The 22,474-nt window shown below is 36.2% G+C and overlaps 2 protein-coding genes across 3 annotated transcripts in view; both read right to left on the minus strand.

The window, feature by feature from the left end:
- LOC102217529 (serine hydroxymethyltransferase, mitochondrial-like) overlaps window positions 1-5,270 on the minus strand; it is a 28,885-nt gene extending 23,615 nt beyond the window's left edge. For both annotated transcript variants that reach the window (XM_023324963.1, XM_005805267.2), the window contains exon 1: window positions 5,137-5,270. In XM_023324963.1, coding sequence (XP_023180731.1) covers window positions 5,137-5,169 — 33 coding nt within the window. In that variant the 5' untranslated portion in view covers window positions 5,170-5,270. The remainder of the gene's footprint in view (window positions 1-5,136) is intronic.
- Window positions 5,271-7,685: 2,415 nt separating this feature from the next.
- The window catches only part of nxph4 (neurexophilin 4), a 55,052-nt gene continuing 40,263 nt past the window's right edge, over window positions 7,686-22,474 (minus strand). Inside the window, exon 2 of the mRNA XM_014471096.2 lies at window positions 7,686-9,070. Within this exon, the coding sequence (XP_014326582.1) occupies window positions 8,264-9,070 (807 nt within the window). The 3' untranslated portion in view covers window positions 7,686-8,263. The remainder of the gene's footprint in view (window positions 9,071-22,474) is intronic.

Raw genomic sequence — 22,474 nt, forward strand, 5'->3', positions numbered from 1 at the left:
TATTGTTATGTTGTGTTTTGATGTACAGCACTTTGTATCAGCTGTGGTTGTTTTAAAGTGCTTTATAAATAAAGTTGGTATGGTATGGTATGGTATGGTAGACAAGGGTCCCTCTGCTTGTTGTAAGCTTCTTTCTTCCCCCTTTCTCATCCTCCTGTCCCCATCCTGTCAGCTGGAGCTGCTAAACAAACTCAAGTATGTAATACACAAATGGTGCCCTTATTAGGCACCAAAATAAAATAGCTCTGGGCTTCTACAGACAACTCACAGGTTGTCCCTGTGATCTGCCTCTCTTCTGCTTCCTTTCTCTGCACTGATGATTACAGAAGATTAATTAATAAACACAAGATAAAGTGATCCAAGAAAAGTGAGAGCCAGCATGTGAGCACCAAATATTTCACAGTGGGACTATTTTTAGACAACAGATTACACTGTTGTTTGAAGGTGAACTCTGCAGAGAGAAAAGGGTTGAATAGACCACATTAACCTGGATGCTAATAACGGGATAACAGACCTCATCTTTGTGATGACCAGAACGTATTTGTTGCTTTTCTTGTCAAATGTGTGTGAAAGGAATAGTACCAATAATTATGAAAGCAGAAGAAAGGAAATCATTTAATTAATCCCAGCTTTGTATTATTGTTTGTCCATTACTCCTAAGGCAAGTCAATTTTACAGATGACTGCTGTCCTTCAGTGGCTATACCAAAACAACAATCAACCCCACAACACAAGAAAAACAAACGGGTCTATAGTGGTGGAACAGTAAAAAAAAAAAAGAAAAAAAGAAGATATGTAAGAAAGAAGAGAAGAAGTGTCAACAGGGCAGAAATCCATCAGTCTGACACATCGATGCCCCTTTTTCCTGTCACTGACTAATAGTCCAACTGTCTGTTACAAATTGCCCTGGGTGACACCAGCCTGAGAAATCTGGATGGGGTGGAGAGGCACAAAGGAACAGAGGCTCAGCCCAGGACGTCTGCTTTCGGATCAAAGGCTGGTCATGCTTTCAGAAACTTCTTAGACAATAAAAAAAAGCCCAAAATTAGGCCTTGTAGATTTTGATTTAAATGTTTCAATTTTATGAACATTTTCTTCTGACTTAAAGTAATCAAGTTTCAGAGTATCCTCAATCCTAGAATCTGTGGATGAAGCTAAAGATTAGGGTGATTGCAAGGAGCTAGGGCTGTTGTAAAAGAATATTTCAGCAATCAAGTACTCTATAGAATATTTTTACGATTATCCGAGGAATCAGATCTCTCTCTCTCTCGACGTGATTCCGATGCCACAAAAGCTATTGTAGTCCAACCATCGCACCGCAAAATTCAATAATCCTTGTTTCTCACCCCAAACCCAGTGTTAGCAGCACTTCACAACAACCTGCACAAGTAAGAGCACTGCCCACCACAAATAATCATCCAGCTGGAAAAGGTGTGCTACATAATAAAACACAATTTAGTGAAGCTTCGAATCAGATAATTTTTTCTTGAGGAATTTTAATAATCAAGGTACTTGAATCTTTCGAGGAATCGTTTCAGCCTGACAAGGAGCTCATCACCAAAGATAAGTCATCAAAATACAGAAAATGTATGCAAAAAGCTGGTGAGCAACTCTTAGGGTTTGATTGCTTCAAGCTAAAAAAATATTTTCAATGCTTTAATGAGAAGGGTAAAAATCTTTGGACAAAACACTTTTCTTTTACATTTATACTCCTTTAAGATTCAACCTCATCTCATATTGGCTGAATAAAAACAATTATAAATCAAAATCTGCTCAAGATATGAATAATTTTGGTCTTAACTGTAGAGATAAAGAAAAATGTTAAAAGGAAAATACAAATAAAGCATCTGGGTTGCTTGCCCTTAGTCTACCAAAGAGTGGCAGACTAAGGAATATTGACATACTGAATGCAGCAAAAATGTGAGGTAATTAAAGAAGCTTGTTTTCTTGACCGCCTCCATTCAATCCTAAACATGTATGGTGCACATGTTGCTATTCCACTACAATGGGATATTTGGATTGTAGTTTTTGTTGGTCATCATGTTCTAAGAGTGATAAATTCATGAATGCATGCCAATAATATATTTAATCTGTTTGAAACACACTGAAACAGCTAATAGTGCCCAAGATGCTGAAGGTTACAGAGAACATTGAAAGAATAATAATGACAGATGACAAAGGGAGCGATATGGAAAATATCATAGTGTCATTGCAATATTCAACAGGATATTTAAATTGTATGATTTCCTAATATCACATAACACTACTCATAGAACATTGTACTTTAGTACTCTGTCACCACGACCCCATCACATGTGGAAATGTGTGGCAATCGGACTGCATTTAAATGGTGTAATAATACCAGCATTTTGGAGATTCAAGGCACTAGTAAAAAACTTAAATTACAGTCTAAATACTGTAGGAATGCAGCACATGTTGGTAATGTTATATAAAAATAAATATATGCAGGACTGATGCCTCTAAAACTGCGGGAGGCAACGTTTATAAAAAATATATTTTACATATTTGCTAAAACGGTCACTATATTCTAATAGCATAATGCAAAACAGATAATCTGTGGTAAAAAACAAAACACGTTTGAAGGACCCATATCACTGAAGTTATATTTCCAAGACCACAAATGACCTATGATGAATTCTGCTGCTGTCCTTCTAAAAATCAGATGTCTACCATAGTTATGGACTGAAAAACTCTCACTAATATGTGTCCCATGAGGACACGACTAAGAGAGCACAAATGTACAAATATCTTGTGTCTGTCAGAACGTACTTAACCAATTTCCACCAACAGGAAAAGCATGCATGCATGTGAACTGACTGAAGTCTTTAATAAGAAATGCACTGAAAAGTACTGACTTGTAAAACTAGGGCTGAGTACATGCCACAAAAATTTGGCTCAAACTTGTCACAGACTGTTTCTGAGTAAAAATGTGAAATTTGCCATATTCCATAAATAGGTTGTGTGATCCAAAATTATACAGTTAATCAGCTAACTTCTATGACATTTCTAACTAAATTCCAAGCTTCTCTCTCTAAACTAAAAATGAGAGTATTTCCACACACTAAAAAGGAAAAGAGTTTGTCATTTTAAGAAAAAACAACATAAATTAAAAGCAAATAACCTTATAATATGCAATTTACTATGCTGGTGGAGTTAGAACAGCTCAGTTGTGTATTTTGAGCAGCTAATGTAAGGAAGTGTGAAGTTAAAAAATTAGACAGAGCCATAGATTAATGCAAAAAGAACTGTATTTGTCCAATCCATTTGCATATTTTAGAAAAGTTGTACATTCAACAAACGATTGCACTGCACTGAGAGCTACTCATACCAACACTGCTAATTTTAGTTAATACAAGTTAAGAAGTTGCTGACAACTACTTCCAATGCTGAACACCAAACCTTCTGCTTAGCAATATCAAAGCAGGATGTCAGGAAGTTAATCATTTCTCTGCTTTGAGAGAACATATTAAGCTCTATTGCACTTTCAACAGTACTGGAATAGAACCAGTCATATCTAGTTTTGACATTACGGTCAGTCCAACTTTACATTAAAGTTATCAGAAACAGACATTTGTAACTTAATAAATCCCATTCTTGTTTAAACTAAAATGTGTTTTACATGTTAAAAAATGTAGAAGAAACAACAGTAAACAAATAACTAACCCACCAACTCTATTTCCACAGATAAGTCAACAAAAAGTAAAAATATGAGGGAATAAATATATTTTCAAAAACACTGAGAAATAAAAAAGAAATTTGTTATAGATATTTATTTATGCAGATAAAGTATTTGTTGAGGTTTGGGAACTTTTAACTAATTAGATATTGCATAAAGACACTTTAAGTTGTCATTTCACAAACTTAAACTTAGAGATGCTTTTACCCAGCTGTACATCAGAGTTATAAACAAAGTAGGCAACTTCCATTGATTTCTTCACAGAATTTACTTATACTTTTGTTAAGACATGAAAGTTTCACTAAAATATGTCACAACTATAGACCTTATTCAACATAGTGAGTTCAGTCAAAGATGTGAATTGAAAAAGAATAACTGGGAAGGTTTTGTTGTATTGCAAAGTCTTAAATAGGGTGATTAATGAAAATTAATCATATCCTTGTGTGCATCTCGCACATTTAATAACAAATGTATTCACATACTTTTTAAAAAGGAAAACATACATAATTAATAAAGCATTTTATACTGAACATTTTAAAACAGTTCTCAATTAAGAATAAATAACCATAAATTTAATCCAAGGTGGATCTTCTGGGCTTTAAACGTCTTTCCAAAAGACGTTTGGAGCAGATCAGCTAAAACTTTTGTTGTTCTGTCTGTTCATAGTAGATGCAAGAGGCAACAGCTTATCTCTTCTTAGTCTGTTAAAACGCATGACCATACCCCAGCCCTGAGCACATTAAATGCACCCTCCCTTTAACTTCATTCAAAAGCTTGGGAGAACTTACAAAATGATAAATAAAATGTATTTTTTAAATACTTGCATCCACCTTGGAAGTGTACCCCTTCTTTAAATACAATTTCCTTTGTCAGTCCAGTAGATTTCACTGAAAATGCAATCTAAAAATAAACTGTCTGATGTGTAGAAATCTATGAAATGCATAAAAATAAGATATAATAGCTATTCTACCTAGAAAAAGCTATCTGATTTGTTCGCCATTAGATTATTAACGAATAACAAGGACTGTTTCTGAATTATGTGTTTAGGTTCTTGCACTTTCCCCTCATGATGACACAAGGCAGTGGAGGTTGCATCATCAGATTCAGGAGTAACTAGTAAGTACTGCAACTAGAAAAGCTAACCTGCTAGCCCATTTGATAGAAAGCAAATGCCAATGTATAAAAAGTAGTAACTGAGCAGGCCAGAGGAGACAGCTAGCTGTATACTGTTACACGCGATAACTTTTAAAGCAGTAACTGTAAACCCTGTTTGCCAGAAGGTGTTCTACTTATACCCCTTGACTCCAAGTTAGTAACGATCCACGCTGACTGCAGCTAGCTAACAGGTCTTCTGTGCAAAAACGCTAGCTTAGTTACACAACAGAAAACACCGAGGTGGAAAACATGACAAACAGAAATATTTTAGAGAATAATAGTTACCCGTGTGAGCTGCTTGAAAGCGAATGACAGCATGTTTACAGCTGTGAGGCTGGTGGGTAAAGCGGTGCAACAAGCAAACCTGACACAGACCCAACAGGGAGCTTCAAGCTGTCTGCAACGGCTGGTTACCCTCGTTCCACCGAAAGGGTCGATGGGTATTGTAGGCAGTCAAAAATAAATGACATAATTATACATTCTAGGCGTGTAATGTAGTCAGTTACCTCTCCAAAATATTTAATATTTTGATATGTTGATATTTTATTAATTTTACCACATTTAAATAGCAAGAAATGTAGTTTTATGATTTAACACAGACATAAATCTTTGTTAATTTTACAACAAAGGGTTGTACAATGTTAGAAATTAAGCCATTTAAAGCAGGGTTTTCAAACTTAATTCCTCAAGGGTCAGTGTCCTACAGCTTTAAGATGTCTCTCTGCTTCAGCACACCTGGCTCCAATATTAACTCATTAGCCAAGCTCTGTATAACTTAGTGAGGCAGTTTCATCATTTAATTCAAGTGTGTAGGCCAGGGAACACTTCTAAAAGTTGCAGGACTCTGGCCCTTGATGAATGCCATTTGAATTCACTGATTTAAAGTAATATTTTAGTCTGAACTATAAAAAGTGAGTTGATAGTAAAGGAATAATGGAAAAATGGTAATATGTGCTCTTTCCTCCCTCAAGGACATTGTAAACAGGTACATTCCCTCCAAAGTCCCTTAATCTGATCAAAGATCTTTCTCAACTGATTGGTGAGCTGTGTGATTGATTACCCTCTAACACTCACAACCATTCCATCAAATACAAAACAAAAAAAAGCTTTTACTCCAAATATAACAATACACCCACAAGATGGGTGTATTTAGGCATGTTAGGCATGTATTAGGCATGCACAGCTCACTTACCTCAGGCAAAGTCACTGATCATGACTCAACAGTAAGAAAGAACATCACACTGACAGTCAAACAAGATAGTGTGATGGTCGGGACTGCTTTAATACTTCAGGGACCAGACGATAAGTATTTAATAAAACCATGAATTCTGCTCCCTATCTGAAAAGCCCAACTTTTAGTTTCTGACCTTAAGCTCAAGTACACTTGCGTTATGCAGCGATCATGATCAGAGGCAAACAAACAAATCTACCTTTGAATGATTCGAAAAAAACATAATGAAGATTTTGGAGTCACTTAGTCTATGTGTCTACAACTTAATGGTTTTGGCCAAAACTGGCTTTGTCTTCTTAGACCCCCAGTAGATGGACACTCACACTTAGCCAAGTTCTGTAGGAGATTTCATCCTGTAAAAAGGGAATTTTCTTTTCCGCCATTGCCATATGAATGCTCCATATTGCTGGAAAGTGGACAGATGGGAGGTTGGAAAATCAGGCACTCAGTATTATCACCTGTGTTTCCTTAGATTACCAACTGGTTTGATAAAGGAAACTGCATGGCTTCGACTTTGAATCTGGCTATATATTTAGCATATATTTCTGAATTTAGCATATATTTCTGTATTTGTACTGGATCTATTGGATGTAAAGTGCCTTAAGAAGATCGTTTTTGGACATTGGTACTATTTGAAAAAGCGCACTGAATAAAGGGTTCTAAAAGAAGGAGCCATATTAAATAAAATCTAGGAAAAAAACCTTATCTCACTTACTTTACCAAAGATGGGTTGTGGTGATTCTCTCAGTGACAATGAAATGAGACTCACTGCTAAAGCACTAAATAAGTCCCTTAAGAAGAATCATGTTCAGCCCGTTGTGATGTCTGCCAGTCTCAAAAACCTCAGTCCTAAAGGAAATCTGTGAATGTAGCCCTTGTCTTCTAAAAACTTTTAATTTTCAAGCTAAATATCATATTTTACTGACAGAGCAATAGATAATGCTACTCAATTAATCAATTTACAGTTTTAATGAGATGCATTGTTTCAGCATTTTTGGCTCATTCCTATAAAGTTGATATAGAAATTAAATAATTAATTTGAGTTTCAATTCAGTTTATTCACATAGCGCCATTTTACAACAAATATCATCTCAAGGCACTTTACAAGAAAATTTTGTTTCAGTTCAATCACACATGCCAAGTGATACTGGTCATGTCTTTGTAAATGAACAAACCTTTAGAATCATCAAAGTATTGTTTCCATTTCTGCAATATTTTCTTCCTTTGTGGGGTTTGATAAATTAGAATATGTCATCTTCTTTTGCAAGCTTCACAGTTTGCATTGGCAAATAAAAGACATAACATATCCTTCTATAGGAGTTTATTTCCATAAATAGCAATTTCAAAAGAAGAGGAACATTGTCTCAAATCAGTGTCATGGTAGGTTTTTAAGTGGAAATCCAGCCCATAACAAGATTCAGCCAATATATTTTAGAAAAGTGAAATAGTGTATCTCCACAGAAAGCTTGAATATGAGTTTCTAATCAGAGTGAAATGTCTTAATTCATTAGTGGCCTTGCACAGTTAGATAACGTTCTGCACAGCTTGTGCTAACCAATCATGCTTTAAGCAACAAATGAAAACATTCAGTCAGTGAGAGACAGACAGTTAAAGAGATTTTAATGTGCTTGTTCAAACAGTATATTGTATGCATATCCAGCATAGCATTTCTCATACATATAACTCTCTTATATCCATGGATTGAAATGTAGAGCTGAGAGAATGATTAACAGTCAGTCTACCATAACATTATGTCTGCCACACAGTGATGGCACAGCACAGCTGCCTGAGAGGCTCAGTCTGTACTCAGAGGGAATAATACCCATTCGGGCTGCTTTTAACTGAATTCTCCAACTGCAGAAAGTAATAACACTGAGAAACATAGATCTAAAAACAATAAAGTCTGCTGGGGATGAGTACATTATTTACAGAAAAGAAAACATAAAAACGAAGGTTAACAAATACAAAGTTGGAAAATATATCAGAGAAATCCACCATTTCCTGTACATTCCATAGCTTTGATTATACATTTATTTAAATCCACAATTCACATCAGTTCAGAGGGGTAAACAACCCTTGTTTCTTCATCATAATGAGTATCATTTCCATATTCATCCTTTTGCTCATCACTGAGATCATGAACATTGTCTTTTTCCTCCTCCTCGCTTGAGTCTAATGTATTTATCCAAAATAAGGGCGCTCACTTTGGAAGTTGTAGTCCGGACACACTTTTTGAACTAACTTGTAATCGATGCTTAAAAAAGAGATGAAGATGCAGATCACCTTGAAGGGTTTGGCACACATCCAGGCAGCATGAGACTGAGTGTGCTCTGTGAAGCAGGTCTGAGACGGATCATACAGGCAGGGTTTGGATTTCTTCGACCTGTCGGTTTTCTCGTACTCCACCCGACAGTTGAGGGTCTTCCCCTCTTTGGGGTCAATGGTGGCCTGTTGTGTCTCCTGGATCTGGACGTCCTGCTGGGTGTGGGGGTGCAGATGCTGCTGCGGTAGAACTTCAAACTCTACCACTTTTGATGGCGGCACAATGCTCACTGACACATTCCCAAGGCTGGACGAGTTGTGGCGGAAGTAAACGGTGAATGTACCATTGATGTGATCAACAATCTTCCCCGTCACCATCAGACTGAACTTCATGGTCTTAACGCTGAAATAGAAGTTTCCCCAGCCGAAGATCTTCTTGGTCTTCATGTTTGTCTTTAATGATGGCTTGCGCTTGGAGCGGTAGTCAACCTGATCCAGTAACAAGGACTGGTTGTGGCCTGAGTAGTAGCGGTTGTAGACAGGGTAGGTGGGCGGCTTGGACTTCAGGGGCGTCTGGTCAATGGCTGTGGAAAATATGCCTGTTGGGTATGGAGGCTTGACAACTCCTCCAGCGGTGCCTCTTCCCATGCCATAAGGAAGAGTCTTCATTACTGAGTCAACAGGGCCCGACTCTGAGAAGTCCACTTGCTTCTCCAACCCTTGGACCTGAAAAGACAAAAGAAAACGGGAAAATATTTATTAATATGCAGATGCCTCTTGAAATTTATATTTTTTTTTACATACTCTCCTACACAACAACAAAAATAGAAAGAATTTACATTTCAAATGTGTTAATTTTCAATTAACTGAGTTTATAGGAATTAGGACTGCTGTAGCGACATCAGGAGCACTGGAAGAAAGAGCGAAAAGTTGTAAAGAATGTGAAAGAATGTGGCCAGTGTTGACTTTTGAATGGGCCTCATTATGTGCAGCTGTTGGATTAATTCCCCTATTATTCTTCAAATCCAAAGAGGAAGGCAGCATCCGTCCAAAACAAATGTTTCTAATAGGAAACTGGTAATCTTGAACCTTGATTAGATGTTGGTTCTGATTTTGCAAACTGGGATTGCTATGACTGGTGTTCAACATATTGATCTCTGACATATCAAACTTTAAAAGAAAGGGGAAATGCTTTGAAAAAGTCTTTTGTTTGCATAGACAACAGTCTAAAGCCGACATAATCCAGATGAGATCAAATTTCAGCCCAGCAACAAATATAAACACCCTTTCTCGCATTTTGAAAAATACCCAAAACAAAACAAAAACTTATTGAATTAGTGTGGCAGTATTGTTACATTTCTGGGTTTGTAATTAAGGTGGACCAAGCAAAGTCCTGCCCATAATGTGCATGTTGAATGTGCCATGTCTGAGCATTTTATTAGTATGTTACTTTCCATTTTCAACTACCCCAGGTACAGTGGTAATTCACAGAAAGTTTAAACTCAGTTCAAACGAAATTCATATTGCTGAAAAGTTATGAAATTTTATCATTTGTTGATTACATTTAAGTATTTTTTGGAATCAGCACTTAAATTACATTATTAAAAGCATGTGCCCATTACTTTTTTCAGAAACCAGGTTGGTTTCCTATTACATTATTGCATCCCTTCATTTCAACTGAATTGGTCGTCACAAAACAAATGACCAGAATACAAATTTACCCCAGAAACAATAATTATTTTGCCATATCCATCTAGATACGGCAAAATCTAAAGGTCATCAATATTAAACCATTAACTCCAGACTATCTGAGGTGAAATAGGGAGTAAGGCATTCATTCAAAGTAGTTGTTAATACTTTTACTAAGTTATCTTCTGAGGCATTAAGAACAGCCATAGATGGATAATTAACAGATTTTGCCATTGTTATTCAAAAGTATGCACTTTATGTTCCTTTAAGGCATTTCTCTCAGGCGTTTTTAGTAAATATCTGTGAATGTCTCAAACTTCCTCTGAAATATTGTGGCATTACCACAAGTTCGTAGCTCAGAGAGGGGGTTTTAAATCCCACTGGAGCTTTTCTTCTATTTTATGACGCTGAAAGTGTAAAAATACTGATGTCCACATTAATAAAATCCCTTTGAGATCTGTTACAGTTAAAATCTTATGAGGAGTCTGACTCTTAGTAATTTATAACGTGTAGTGGCTGTGACAGAATCATTACTGTAGCTTATATAATGAAAATGACAGCTTTTAATTTACAATGTGAACCTCTCTCACACACAGAGTCCCTCAGCAAGCTTCAGATAACCTTGCTACATTGAGAGGAGCTATCTCCTTAGCATCTGCTGACACTGATGTTCCAGTTTTGACCTCCACAGTGGAAATGCTCACAAAAATGGTCAGGGTAAAAGAAAGTTCCAGGAAGAAAGGTTTGAGGAGATAAAGTTTTCAGGTGTCATAGTCAAAACAGATGTTTATAAAGAGACAATAATTACTCTTCAAATGTTATTTCTAACATTATGTCATACTTTTATTTGTTAATTACTCCATCAGTTGAGAGGCAATAATTCCAACCCTCTTTGTCGCTGTAACAACATTGAACTCTGGATAACTATACAAAGAAGCTGCAACTAGTGCTTGTTTAATCTTGTTTTATATACATACAACCAAAAATAAACCATGTATGATATTTTTGGTGTTTCCATTTTCATTGAACTCACAATTTCTTTCATTGGAAAATGCTTCTGGGGTCACACTTTTCTATTCTTTTTTTACCTCACACAAGTTTTATCTCCTCGGGCATTGTCGTTAGATCTCTCTACATTTCATCTGCTCAATTCAAGTAAACAAAACCGTCTATTTTTGCTAACACACTTTAATTTTGTTGTCAGAGTTGTTCGGCAGAGCAAAACAACTCTGCGTGTAAGGTAATAGTTGTGGGTCTTTGTTCAGACAGCTTTCTGCCTTTAATCCACAGCCTGGGTGGTTATTCGCAGAGCTGATTGACTGGAAATCTCGGTCTGCTCTCTTTTATGTCTCATCAATCACAACCATGCCACTTCCACCCATACACACAAACACAGAACTAATACACACACAGTGCAGCATTTGCACATATGCAGACTTCTAGCTCGAAGCTGTCATGAAGTGACAGCAAGAATTATTACAACTATTGAGAGGGGTTACGTGCTCCTCCCCTGAGGATGCTTTTGGATTGAGTTAAAAACTATTTTTTAGCTGATAAACAACCACTTTCTGAGACAAAAACAGCGTTTCAAGACGAAAGGACTGCATCTTTGTGTGCACTCATGCGAGGACAGTTTCTGTCTTCCATCACTCCTATCCAGAGCACAGTAACCATCGGGCTTGTGCTAGTGTCATTTTCATCAATCACTGACCCTAATAGCAGTCACATATTGCTACTCATTGAAGTAAAAGTACAGCGCTCAATACAGCTCCTAATGTATTCAGTCATTCAATTAAACTCTTTATTTCTGCTTCCCATTCATTAACATGGCTGCAGAGCAGATTTCTAAGTAGATTGATTGGAGGGAAAATAACAGAAAGTTTATTGACCGCTGGAGGAATGAATTACCAACTAAGAAAGGTTTTGATAAATGACAAGTGACTGGAATAATGTCTTACTGCAGATTTTCAACACACCCTTATTCCCTTTTGTGCCATGACGGAAAGCGCATGCAGAGGTCTTGCAATTTTTAAGCCGGCGAATGTGCGACGTGAGCCGACTTTGGCATTGACAGGTGGGAATAAGCCTCGGTTGACGACAGGAAAAACATCAGAATATATACAGCAACAAACAGTGTGCACAGTGCATGCAATATGGGTACTTCCTGTGAACGCTCTGTCAGCAGTGCTGTCAGCTAGCTCCATGTGTTGCCATCTGTCAGGCTAAAACTCTGCTGGTGCAGTCCTCCTAATCATTTCTCTGGTGTATGGCGCAGAGCTCGGAGTAGCATAATCATCATAATCCTTAACATCTTCAGGAGCAACATCGCAACGTGAAGTGCAACCTAAACTTCAGGGTCAACTGAATGGAGCTGGAAAAGAAAATGATTTCATGATCGGGTCTGAGATTGACGTAAGTCTGACTGAAGATGGAGAATGAGAGTGTTCACGGTCAGCAACTTTAACAAACATTGACACAAAGGCAGCGGAAGGGGAAGAGGATGGAGATGGAGGGTAGATGAGTGTGGAGGAAGGGCCTCTTCATTTGTGGCACGGAAGTAATAAAATGCCAGCAGAGACTAAACAGATGGACTTTCCATTAGCATAAATATGAAATTTTTTGTGGCTGACAGTAAATCCATTTAAAGGGTGAGGGTTTGTTAGAAGAAATATCTGATATTTTCTCTTGACATAAAAATCTATAAATTATGGACTTTTTGAGACAGGGAATGTTTGCTGTAAGGTCATATCAGGCTGTTGCATCCAGGAAAGGGTTTGGAAATGAAGCACTGTGCTTTTCTTTACCTTCAGGTGCCAATCAATTAAATTACAATAACTTGGAGAGTGGTACCCAGAGGGGTACTGTTGGCATGATAAAGGGACAAAAAAATTTTTTCAATAAGATCAAACTCAGGCTTATAGGTTGCAGCCAAAAATAAAAAGTGATATTCAAAGGCCTGGTGAAACATCAGCAAATTATATATTTCGTTGAAGTTAAAGTTAGAAATATGGAGAGGAAGCGAGACATAAAATCTACATTAGGTCCAAAGGTTTCAGAATTTTTCAACTTTTGACAACTTTTTTGTCAAAAGTTGTCACATTTTGACAAAAGTTGTCAAAATGTGACAACTTTTGAAGACGTTTTTCTCAGGAGTTATAATCAATGCTGGATTTTATATCCTTTATTTAACTCTGCTGTTGCATGGGAAGAATACGATAAGTTGAAGACAAATCATTTTAGAACTTTCTGGCAGCAAAACAACTCAAAATAATAAGATTAATGGAAAAAGATTTCTGACCAGGTCATAAGGTCATATTACATTGTGTTGAACAAAAATAATATGCAAAATATAACTGCACATTCTAATTAACTTAAGTTACCCAGTTTTTACTGCTACCAGTTTTAGCAGAAGTATTTTGAGCAAAGAATCACAAAAGGTATTTATGTAGGTAAGCATGGTGGTGGGTTATAACATGCAAAAAGTTAATATTTTGTCTGAGAGCTTTAGAGAAGGGATCAATGGTTGGATAACTGGGTCAAATTATCAACAAAACTGCAGCTCTTTGAGATGTTCTACAGTGGTGAGTTTCTCTCAGTATTGATTCAAGGAAGGAACATTGCTGCCTCTCAAAAGAAGCAAGGTTATCTGATAGACGGGGAGTGAAGTCTGGAACCACAAATCCCAGTAGAGTTGAAAAGGAGGCAGCATGGACAGAGAGCAGAAGCAGAGGGGAGAGAGAGAAGGAGGAGGTTCAAACCATCTCTTCCATCAGTCATAATAGGACAGTGTCAGGTTGTTAGCTAACAAGTTGGATGAACTCCAAGCCCTGACAAGAACTCAGATACTCTGTTCTACTGAGACATGGCTGCAAGATCACATCCATTGAAGAGAAGCAGGAAAAGGAAAGGAAATATTGTCAATAACAAATGGTGTCATCATGTTACTGATGACATGATGACATGTCATCAGTAACATGCTACTGTGAAGTGTCATCTCTGCAACCTAGATATTGAACTCTTAGCAGTAAGTTTCCGTTCAGATTTTTCTCAAGAAGTACAGCACGCTTCTGCAGGTCGTACTTTTTAGGTAAGGTTTTGAATTTAGGTCCTTAGAGGTTTGCTATAAGATGCTGCCAGTCTTTAATAAGTCTGTTGTCAAGAGTGTAATCTGTTCTGCCATCATCTGTTGAGCGACTCTTCATAAAATCAGCAACCTGGTGGACAACCCTGAGCATCTTCTTCATCATAATCTCAGACAACATCACTGTCTTGTGTCGGGATTCTTCAAAGTTGATGTGATACTGACTGCTACAGGAAGTCCTTTCTGCCCACAGTCATCAGCATCTACAACTCTTTGAAGAAAATTATGAGTTACAAGAGCATTTAATTTCCCTGTGGGATCCTTAAAATATTGAATTTAAATTTATTTTGAACTGCAAAGATAACCAAGTATAGGCACATGAACGATCAAAACTGGAAGAAAGTGCCTTGGTGTGATGAATCACTTTCCTTTACATTTCATGAATGATTGGGTGTATGAAGACATGCTAGCCAACAGAAGAAGTGTGATGCTTTGTGCAATGTTTTGTCATAAACCCTTGGGTTGAGCCTTTAATGTAGGTAGTGATTTGACACATACAACTACAATACATATGTATTGTTGCAGACTACCTACAATGTGTATAAATATATTTTTTAAATTGTATTTTCAGATGACTGTGACCTTCTTCAGCTGGGTAATACACCCAAGTATAAAGATTGAGGAAGCACAATAATGAGTTGGAGGTTTTGGCTTGGCTTTCAAATTGGTCTAGATCTCAATTTCTTATCTGTGGGTTGAACTAAACTTATAACTCCAATCCATAGAGGCCCCAACTCACAATTTACAGCATCTAAGGATTCACTACCATCATCTTAGTGCTCAATACTACAACATACGTTGAGGGATCTTGTGTAGTCAATGGAGTGTTTCAAATATGCAAAATCAAATTTTGATCATATGTGCAGTTTATGTAAAGTTGTGCTTACATGGCTGATGTAGCGTGGACCATTCTGATGTTTGTAACTTTGGTCTTTGATCAACAAGTATGTAAACATAGCTAAGTCAGATTTTTTTCTGAAATTATATATTAAACTCACAGTGTTTTTACAGCCACAACTGTATGAGATTTAGTCCTGAGTGTCAAAAATTAACATTCTTGCAAACAAAAAAATGCAAATGAGGACAAAACAAAGATGCAAATAAACATAGTTTCTAAAAGATTAAGATCTACCAAAATTTAGAGTCTGTAAATTGACTTATAATACTTTCTATCTGGAATTTAGAGCGTTCTACATTTCAGTATTTTTCTGAGTAATCTGAGTATTAATCTTGTTCTTATTAAGTGTGGCATTGCACAAGGCTGCACAAAGGGCATCAGCAGAAAAAGACAAATTGATTATCATGAGCCCCCTGTGATGGAAATCTGCAGAACTCCCCACAGAGAGATTCCTTTACACATGTTTAACACAGCATTAGCGTGAATATTCCTGTTTGGTTGCATCCTAGAGGAAACAGCAGCAGAAGGTGATATAAGTATGGTGGCAGACTTATACATATGTATGATGCAGGCAACTCAATAACAGCAGTATCATAAAAGGAACAATCAGATTACTGAGCTTGGGAGATAGAAGGATATAGTGAAGAAAATGTTATTAGTGAAGAAGAGAGCGGAGAAGAGGGGAGGGTAAGGAGATCTTGTACATTTTCTTGGAAAGGAGAACATGAATCATCTTATAACTTCATTTGTAGCTTCATATGAGCAAAAGGCATACTTAGTTGCTGCCTAGATGGAAGGCCTTTAACTTACTTGGAAGTACATGTAAGAATAAAATGTCTGTTCAATAAGGAGACTGCAGGAACAGCAAAGATAGTTAGACCAAAGTAACAAGACTCACCTTACTGAAAATATAGAGACTGGCTTAGAGAGAGAAAAAGATCCTTGCTGATTAAATAAGGTCAAATGAGCTCCACAATTGACTGCTGAAAGCTGATCTCACACATATCACCACAATTAAGGTCTCTTTTTAACATTAAGAATGCTTTGGATCAATTGTTAACACCGCTGCCTCTCCTCTCACTACTTTCATGCTCTATTTATCAGCTATCTGATCCCCTGTCTGCAGTTTGCTCAATCTTCCATTCATCTATAACTTCCACACATGATGGCAAAAATATTCAGAGGAAATGAACAAGCTGGCTCTCCAGCCCACATCCGAGTCCCAACCCCACCGAGGACTGATGGGAAGATGAGAACTGATGTCTCCAAGCTTTCTCTGAGGCCTGCTCCATAGTTTAATTGGAATTTTATTGGTGACAATCAATTCATTTCTACCCTTGCTCCAGGGTGCATTGATCCGCTGTCACACAGACGAGTCAAATGTACAACTCCACGCCCACCACACTACAAACCACAGGTTCTAATTTTACAGATTGCTTTCCCGTTTCAAGAGCGTTACCAAACTTTAAGAGTCAGAAGCTGATGAGTGAGAAAATGTGTGCTAACAGAAGATGAATGTGTTTGGAAGAAAATTTGCTGATATGAATTACTTTTTGCATTAAGAAGGTTAATGATGTTCATCAAATGGCCTTGTTGCAACTTAATGCCAAAACATTATTGACACTTTGAAGCGTTAGAACTTGGAATAATTTAGCAAAGGAGTAAATTACCTTTTTTGAATTACTCAAATACAGATAAATAGAGAAACTACAGTCTTACACCAGCTACAATTTGACTGACATAGCAGCAAAATAATTACGCGTGACAAAAGGATGTAAATTTATAGCATGTTTTTCTAGTTAAAATCACCACTTAAAGCATATTAACTCTTTAGAATGCTTTTACACCTTCACACATTCATAAACTGATGCAGTTTATGAATGTGATGGGGAGGCAACTGGAGTTTAGTGACATGGCAGGAGAGAAAGCTGGAATCAAATCTACAACTTTCTGATTGCCATACAGCAATCAGAAAGTCTTAATCAACTAAATAATCTGCAATTATTTCCATGATCTTAACTTCTCAGTTCAAAGACAGTGAATGTTCCTGAAGCTTCTGTTTATAACAACAGCTGACAAACTTTTCCTATTCTTTTTAAACCAATGTCCTATACTCATTTTTGGACCCTACCATGTTCAAGACTAACTGTATTTGCAGTCGTTTCACAGATATCTCTGTATCTGCACAGTGCTTCTACAGACAAGCTATACAGTTTGGTACACTGAAACTGCCTAAAGCAATCGTCACTGATCCGTTTTACTAGAAGAATCTGGGTCTTTGGCCACTGCAAATTGCTTCTGGATTTTTGACTTCTTCATTCTGTTCAGTGGAGCAAGACCTGAAATGTCCTCCAGGGAATTTGGGTATTTTTTCTTCTTGTAGAGTAACATTTATTAGGTTTATTCAAATATACATCAGGTGGTTTTAGAAAAAGTCTCTCTTGTCATATTTTGCTGTTTTGCTTTCCAGAAAGCAAATTGAGACTCTAAAAATGTTATAAAGTAGACCATTAGGATTAGGACTTTCTTTTTAATTATTGCCACTGTCAAAGCAACATGACATTTACTATTGATTGTCAGATCAATAGTAAATATTCACTTATGTAAATTACTAACAATATTTGTAATTTACATATATTGTAAATTTTGTACTGTAATTTCTTCTATTCTGTAATTTCTTCTATTCTGCCCTTTTCAAAAATATGTTGGAAAAGCCAGAAATGACAGAGTCACAATTCTTTCCAGCAATTGGCGGATCTTTGCTGTGATTCTGAATAGACATCTTAAATCACTCCATGAATGAAGCAGATCCCAGTGAGTTACTACCGCAGATATAACTCAGCACAGTCTTTACCCATTGATTGTTATGCGATTATCACTACAGTCCTTTCAGTTAACTGTAAAGTGATGAGGGAGGCATACATACTATTAATGACCAGACATAACACAAAAATTCATACACACAGCAGACCAAAAGGTTGTTTTTGTTTTTCTTACTGTAGCTAAATCAAAGGAACATTTCTTTAAAGAAGTTTTAACTTCATTTGATGACCTCTAGGACTTTGAGATTTCTCAAAAAACACCACCTGCACTCCAGTTTTTGCTTGTAAACTCTTTGTGGTAATATAAAAATGGAGATTCTATATGCTATAGTTCAAAACATATAATTTATGACAACCAATTTTTAGCAAATACCATCTCAGAAAACTCATCAGTTAAAGTCATTAGTGCATACTGTATTGGAGTAAATAGTTTTGAAGTGCACCATATGTTTTTATAGAGGATATCTTTAGCAGTGAAAATTTAATGACATGGACTTTTATGCCTGAGTTATCAGTTATATAAAAAATTTATAAAACTGAGATGGTATCTATTTTGGTTTATTTTGTTAAAAGCATTAAATTGTCAAATGATTAAAACACAATGTTCTGATTATCATTTCATCCATCCAGCTACAGGCAGTAATTTTTTTGAAAAACATTGCTAAAATATAATTTCAAATTATTGTTGTAAATTTTGTGTCCCCTACCGTATTGTTTTATGAGCAAGTGTGTCATAGTAGACCTTATGTCTACATTTTGATCTGGCATATGTTTTGCAGAAAAAAAGCATGTTAACTTGTACTGTTTAAAGTTCTTTCACAATAAGCCTGATCTACCACTAAACAGAGCAGTAACTTCACTGTGTTTAAGAAATAAAAAAAATATCAGAAAACTTTGCAAACTTTTAACACTCCTCTTAAAAAGAAAAAAAAAACTGGAGTGCTAAAACTAAATTTAATTACAAAAAGCACAATAAAGCCACGAGGAAAATAGATAAACCAGACCTGTAGGGGAAAAACAGAGTAAGGGAAAGAAGCAGGAAAAAGGCATGAAGGAAAGAGAGGCAAGAAGGCAAGGAGAAAAAAAGGCAGTAAAAGCGATTTCGCAGTCCAGTGGCGTCTCTGGATTATCATGAAAATGAAAGCTACTGAGTCAGGGAGTATCAGAGAGCAAGGAAATGGAGCCCAGGCAGATAACACAGCAAGAGAGAAAAAGAAAACGAATAAAAGAATAAAAGTCCAAGGGGGGAAAAAAAAGAAAAGAGAGGTGTGTAAGACAATATGAGGCGAAAGTGCAAAGAAAGAAAAAAAAGGTAAAAAGACAATATATATACGACACACAGTGAGATTATGAGTGCAATAATACAAAAATGAGAATCACTTCAGCCCAAAGAGAATAATCAGAGGTTTCTTGAGAAGTAATATCTCTAATATTGTTTCAAGAAGACCTCCTCAGTTCTGAAATAATTTGAGTTAGGCTCAAGTTCTTTTTTGAATTTAGGAGAAAACTTAATAAGTTTTCTCAAGAGAAAAACTTTCTCTTTTTAAGTTTTTATAAGAAAGAAACAAAAGAAGAAATGATTGTGTAAAACTAAAATCTGGCATGAGATTAAAAGGAAAGAGAAAAAAAATATACATTCTAGTTCAAGTGCAATAAGAAGATGTCATAGTAAAGATAATTTCAGAAAGAGAAAAGTTGAGAAATCCCATTGTAGCCATTAAAACTAAAACTTTTGAATCAACTGTCTTTACTCTTTTGCTTATTTGTTTAGTCACAAAAAGTCACCAAATGATATGAAGATGTTTAAAGCACACCATCATGATGCATCATGTCCCTCTGCTTGCTTTTCCATCTGCTGTTTGAATTTCATCAACCAGTCAGGAACAAATCACCTCATCTCAGCTTTGCACACACCTCACTGTTAAATGTTAAAAAAAAACTGAAAAAGTACATTAGAATGTAAAATGTGATTCTACCACAATGGGACTGCACCTTTTAGTGTATAAAAGTCAACATATATGGTTACACCATCATATTTATAAGCTTTACCACATATTTCGAACTGGATTTAAATTTAAACTTTAACTGACCCTTTCCAACACTCAAATAAGCCATAATACCGTATAAAACCACAGCTGCATTTCTGGCTGAATGCTAAAACTTGCTGTCAGTCTGAAAGGTTAACTTCAAGTCTTTTGCAGCCTCCAATAGGTTTTCCTTTAGGATTGCCCATGATTTTAGCTTCACTCCTCTGTCCAGTAACTCTTACCAGCTTCTCTGTCCCTGGAGAAGAAAAGCATGATTGATCTGGATGGCTTTATTTTCCCTCTGATAATGAAGTAAAGAACCTGAGTGTTATTTTTAAGCAGGATATGTCAGTTTAATCTTTCATACATTCAATGGGCTCAAACTGCTGAAGTGTCCTCTTGTTTAATATTTAGCCCACTTCTGGATGAGTCAGCCATCTGTAAAAGGACTTCAAAACATCAAGTGTAATTTTTAATCCACTTGTCCACTTAAAAGTAACCATGCCATTAGGGTTGCATAAGAAATCAAATATCCAGATATGTTTTGTATTGTGAGATAGAAAGTGTATTTTATTTAATTTTTCTTTGTTTTATTTATGGCTTTTGCAGATTCAGGTTTAAGCAAATCTTTTTACTTGGCCAATAGGTTTTTTTTCTGGCTATTACATTTTGGTATGACACGTTCACAGTCCCACCTCGAATCCGATGGAAAGTCTGTAAGCAAATCTGTCAAGGGAGCAAAGGATTAAGGTGATAGCAAGGAGGCCATCATACCTCAAGTAATAATTTTGCACATAACTATAGAAGTGTATTATCATGGAAATGTAACAACTTTAACAACATAAATAGGCCAAAGTAAAGAAACTTAAAAAAACAAAAGATTATTTAGTTAAAATTGTATTTTATATTATATAAATGTGCAGCTTTTACATTTAGCCTTTAAATTTACCTAAATCCCATTAATTAAAATGTAAAATGCAGTCAACTTTTTGCCAATTTGTTATTTATGTGGGGAAGTGATTAGATTAGGTCCTAAAGATGCCATTTGTATATGTCCTTAATTTGTGCTCATACGCTCAACCACTCATTTAATCATGGCTTGAAAGAAATCTGGAATATTTGTAAATTTATTTTACATGTCTGCCTCCTACTATTTTATTTGTTTGTTTTTTTAACCAGCTCATTTTTAAAACAACACAACAGCAACAACTGAATTATTTTAGAGATAAAAGCAGCAACTAACCTCTTTAGCGCCTCACATTAGGCCAAAAAATGAGTCATAAAATAAAGTCTGCATTAGAAATCAAGCAGTGGAAAAGAGTTTCTGAAAAGTCAGACAGACTAAACTTTATCATCAAAATGGTGTGGAAAACGTTTACGTAAAAGAAAAAGTTTAACCTAATGAAACTCACAGTGTTCACAATCCTCACAATATATTTAATCAATCAAAATTCAATTAAAACCTAAAAACAGTGTGTCATATGTGTCTGCCTCTAGCATGCTGATAAGAATACAATTTTCATTTGCTCAGATTTTGTCTTCTATTTGTAGTCAAACATGTCGTTATAATATAACTATAACACAGTTACACATTCACATTTAAGTTTTTTTTAAAAAAGATCTTTTTTCATGCCAATTTGAATTAGCATCTGCTAAAGATGACTCAACTATGAAATCATTCACCCTTTGACCATCTCTCATAAGGATTCATGTTGTTGAATTTTACTCCAAATTAGGCTTTTCTTTTTGCTTCATATTCTGAACCAGACCCATCTGCCCTCCCAAGCTGTAAAGTTACACACTGAACCCTGTACCCATCAACCAGTGACTCATTAGTTTTAAAAACATTTTTAGGCACGTCTGAAAACTGACAAAATGCATGAATGTAACAAAGTTAACATATTGTCATTCTTTTTCACACTGATAATCCACCAAGGTTGGTACTTCTAGAGAGATTTGAGAAATTACATAATCAGTGTTAGGCTCTTCTTAACACTGTCCGTTGTAAATGACTGAGAGATAGAGCTACACAAGACAAAAAAAATCCCTTGTGCCAAATAAACCCACAGCTTTATCATCAAAGTTGGCATTAGCCTTTTAAATGGTGGATTTGCTTCAACAGTGAAAGAGCTAAACAAAATATATCTTTTACATGGCAGCAGAGAAATAATCTTAAACAAAACAGAAATCAATTTAGTAGTTTTTAAATGCTAAATTTTATACATAAAATATACCTATATTTATACATAAAACATATATATATATATATATATATTCCTCTATTCCCTTCTCACCCACCGCGGGTGGTTCTTATCCTCTGAGCTCGGGTCCTCTACCAGAGGCCTGGGAGCTTGAGGGTTCTGCGCAGTATCTTGGCTGTGCCAAGGACTGCACATTTCTGGACTGAGATGTCTGATGTTGTTCCTGGGATTTGTTGTAGCCATTGGTCCAGTTTGGGGGTGACTGCCCCGAGGGCCCCGATGACCACAGGCACCACTGTGGTCTTCACCTTCCAGGCCCTCTCCAGTTCCTCCCTGAGGCCCTGGTATTTCT

This window comes from Xiphophorus maculatus, chromosome 20 (genome assembly GCF_002775205.1).
Source record: "Xiphophorus maculatus strain JP 163 A chromosome 20, X_maculatus-5.0-male, whole genome shotgun sequence".
NCBI classification, from domain to species: domain Eukaryota; kingdom Metazoa; phylum Chordata; class Actinopteri; order Cyprinodontiformes; family Poeciliidae; genus Xiphophorus; species Xiphophorus maculatus.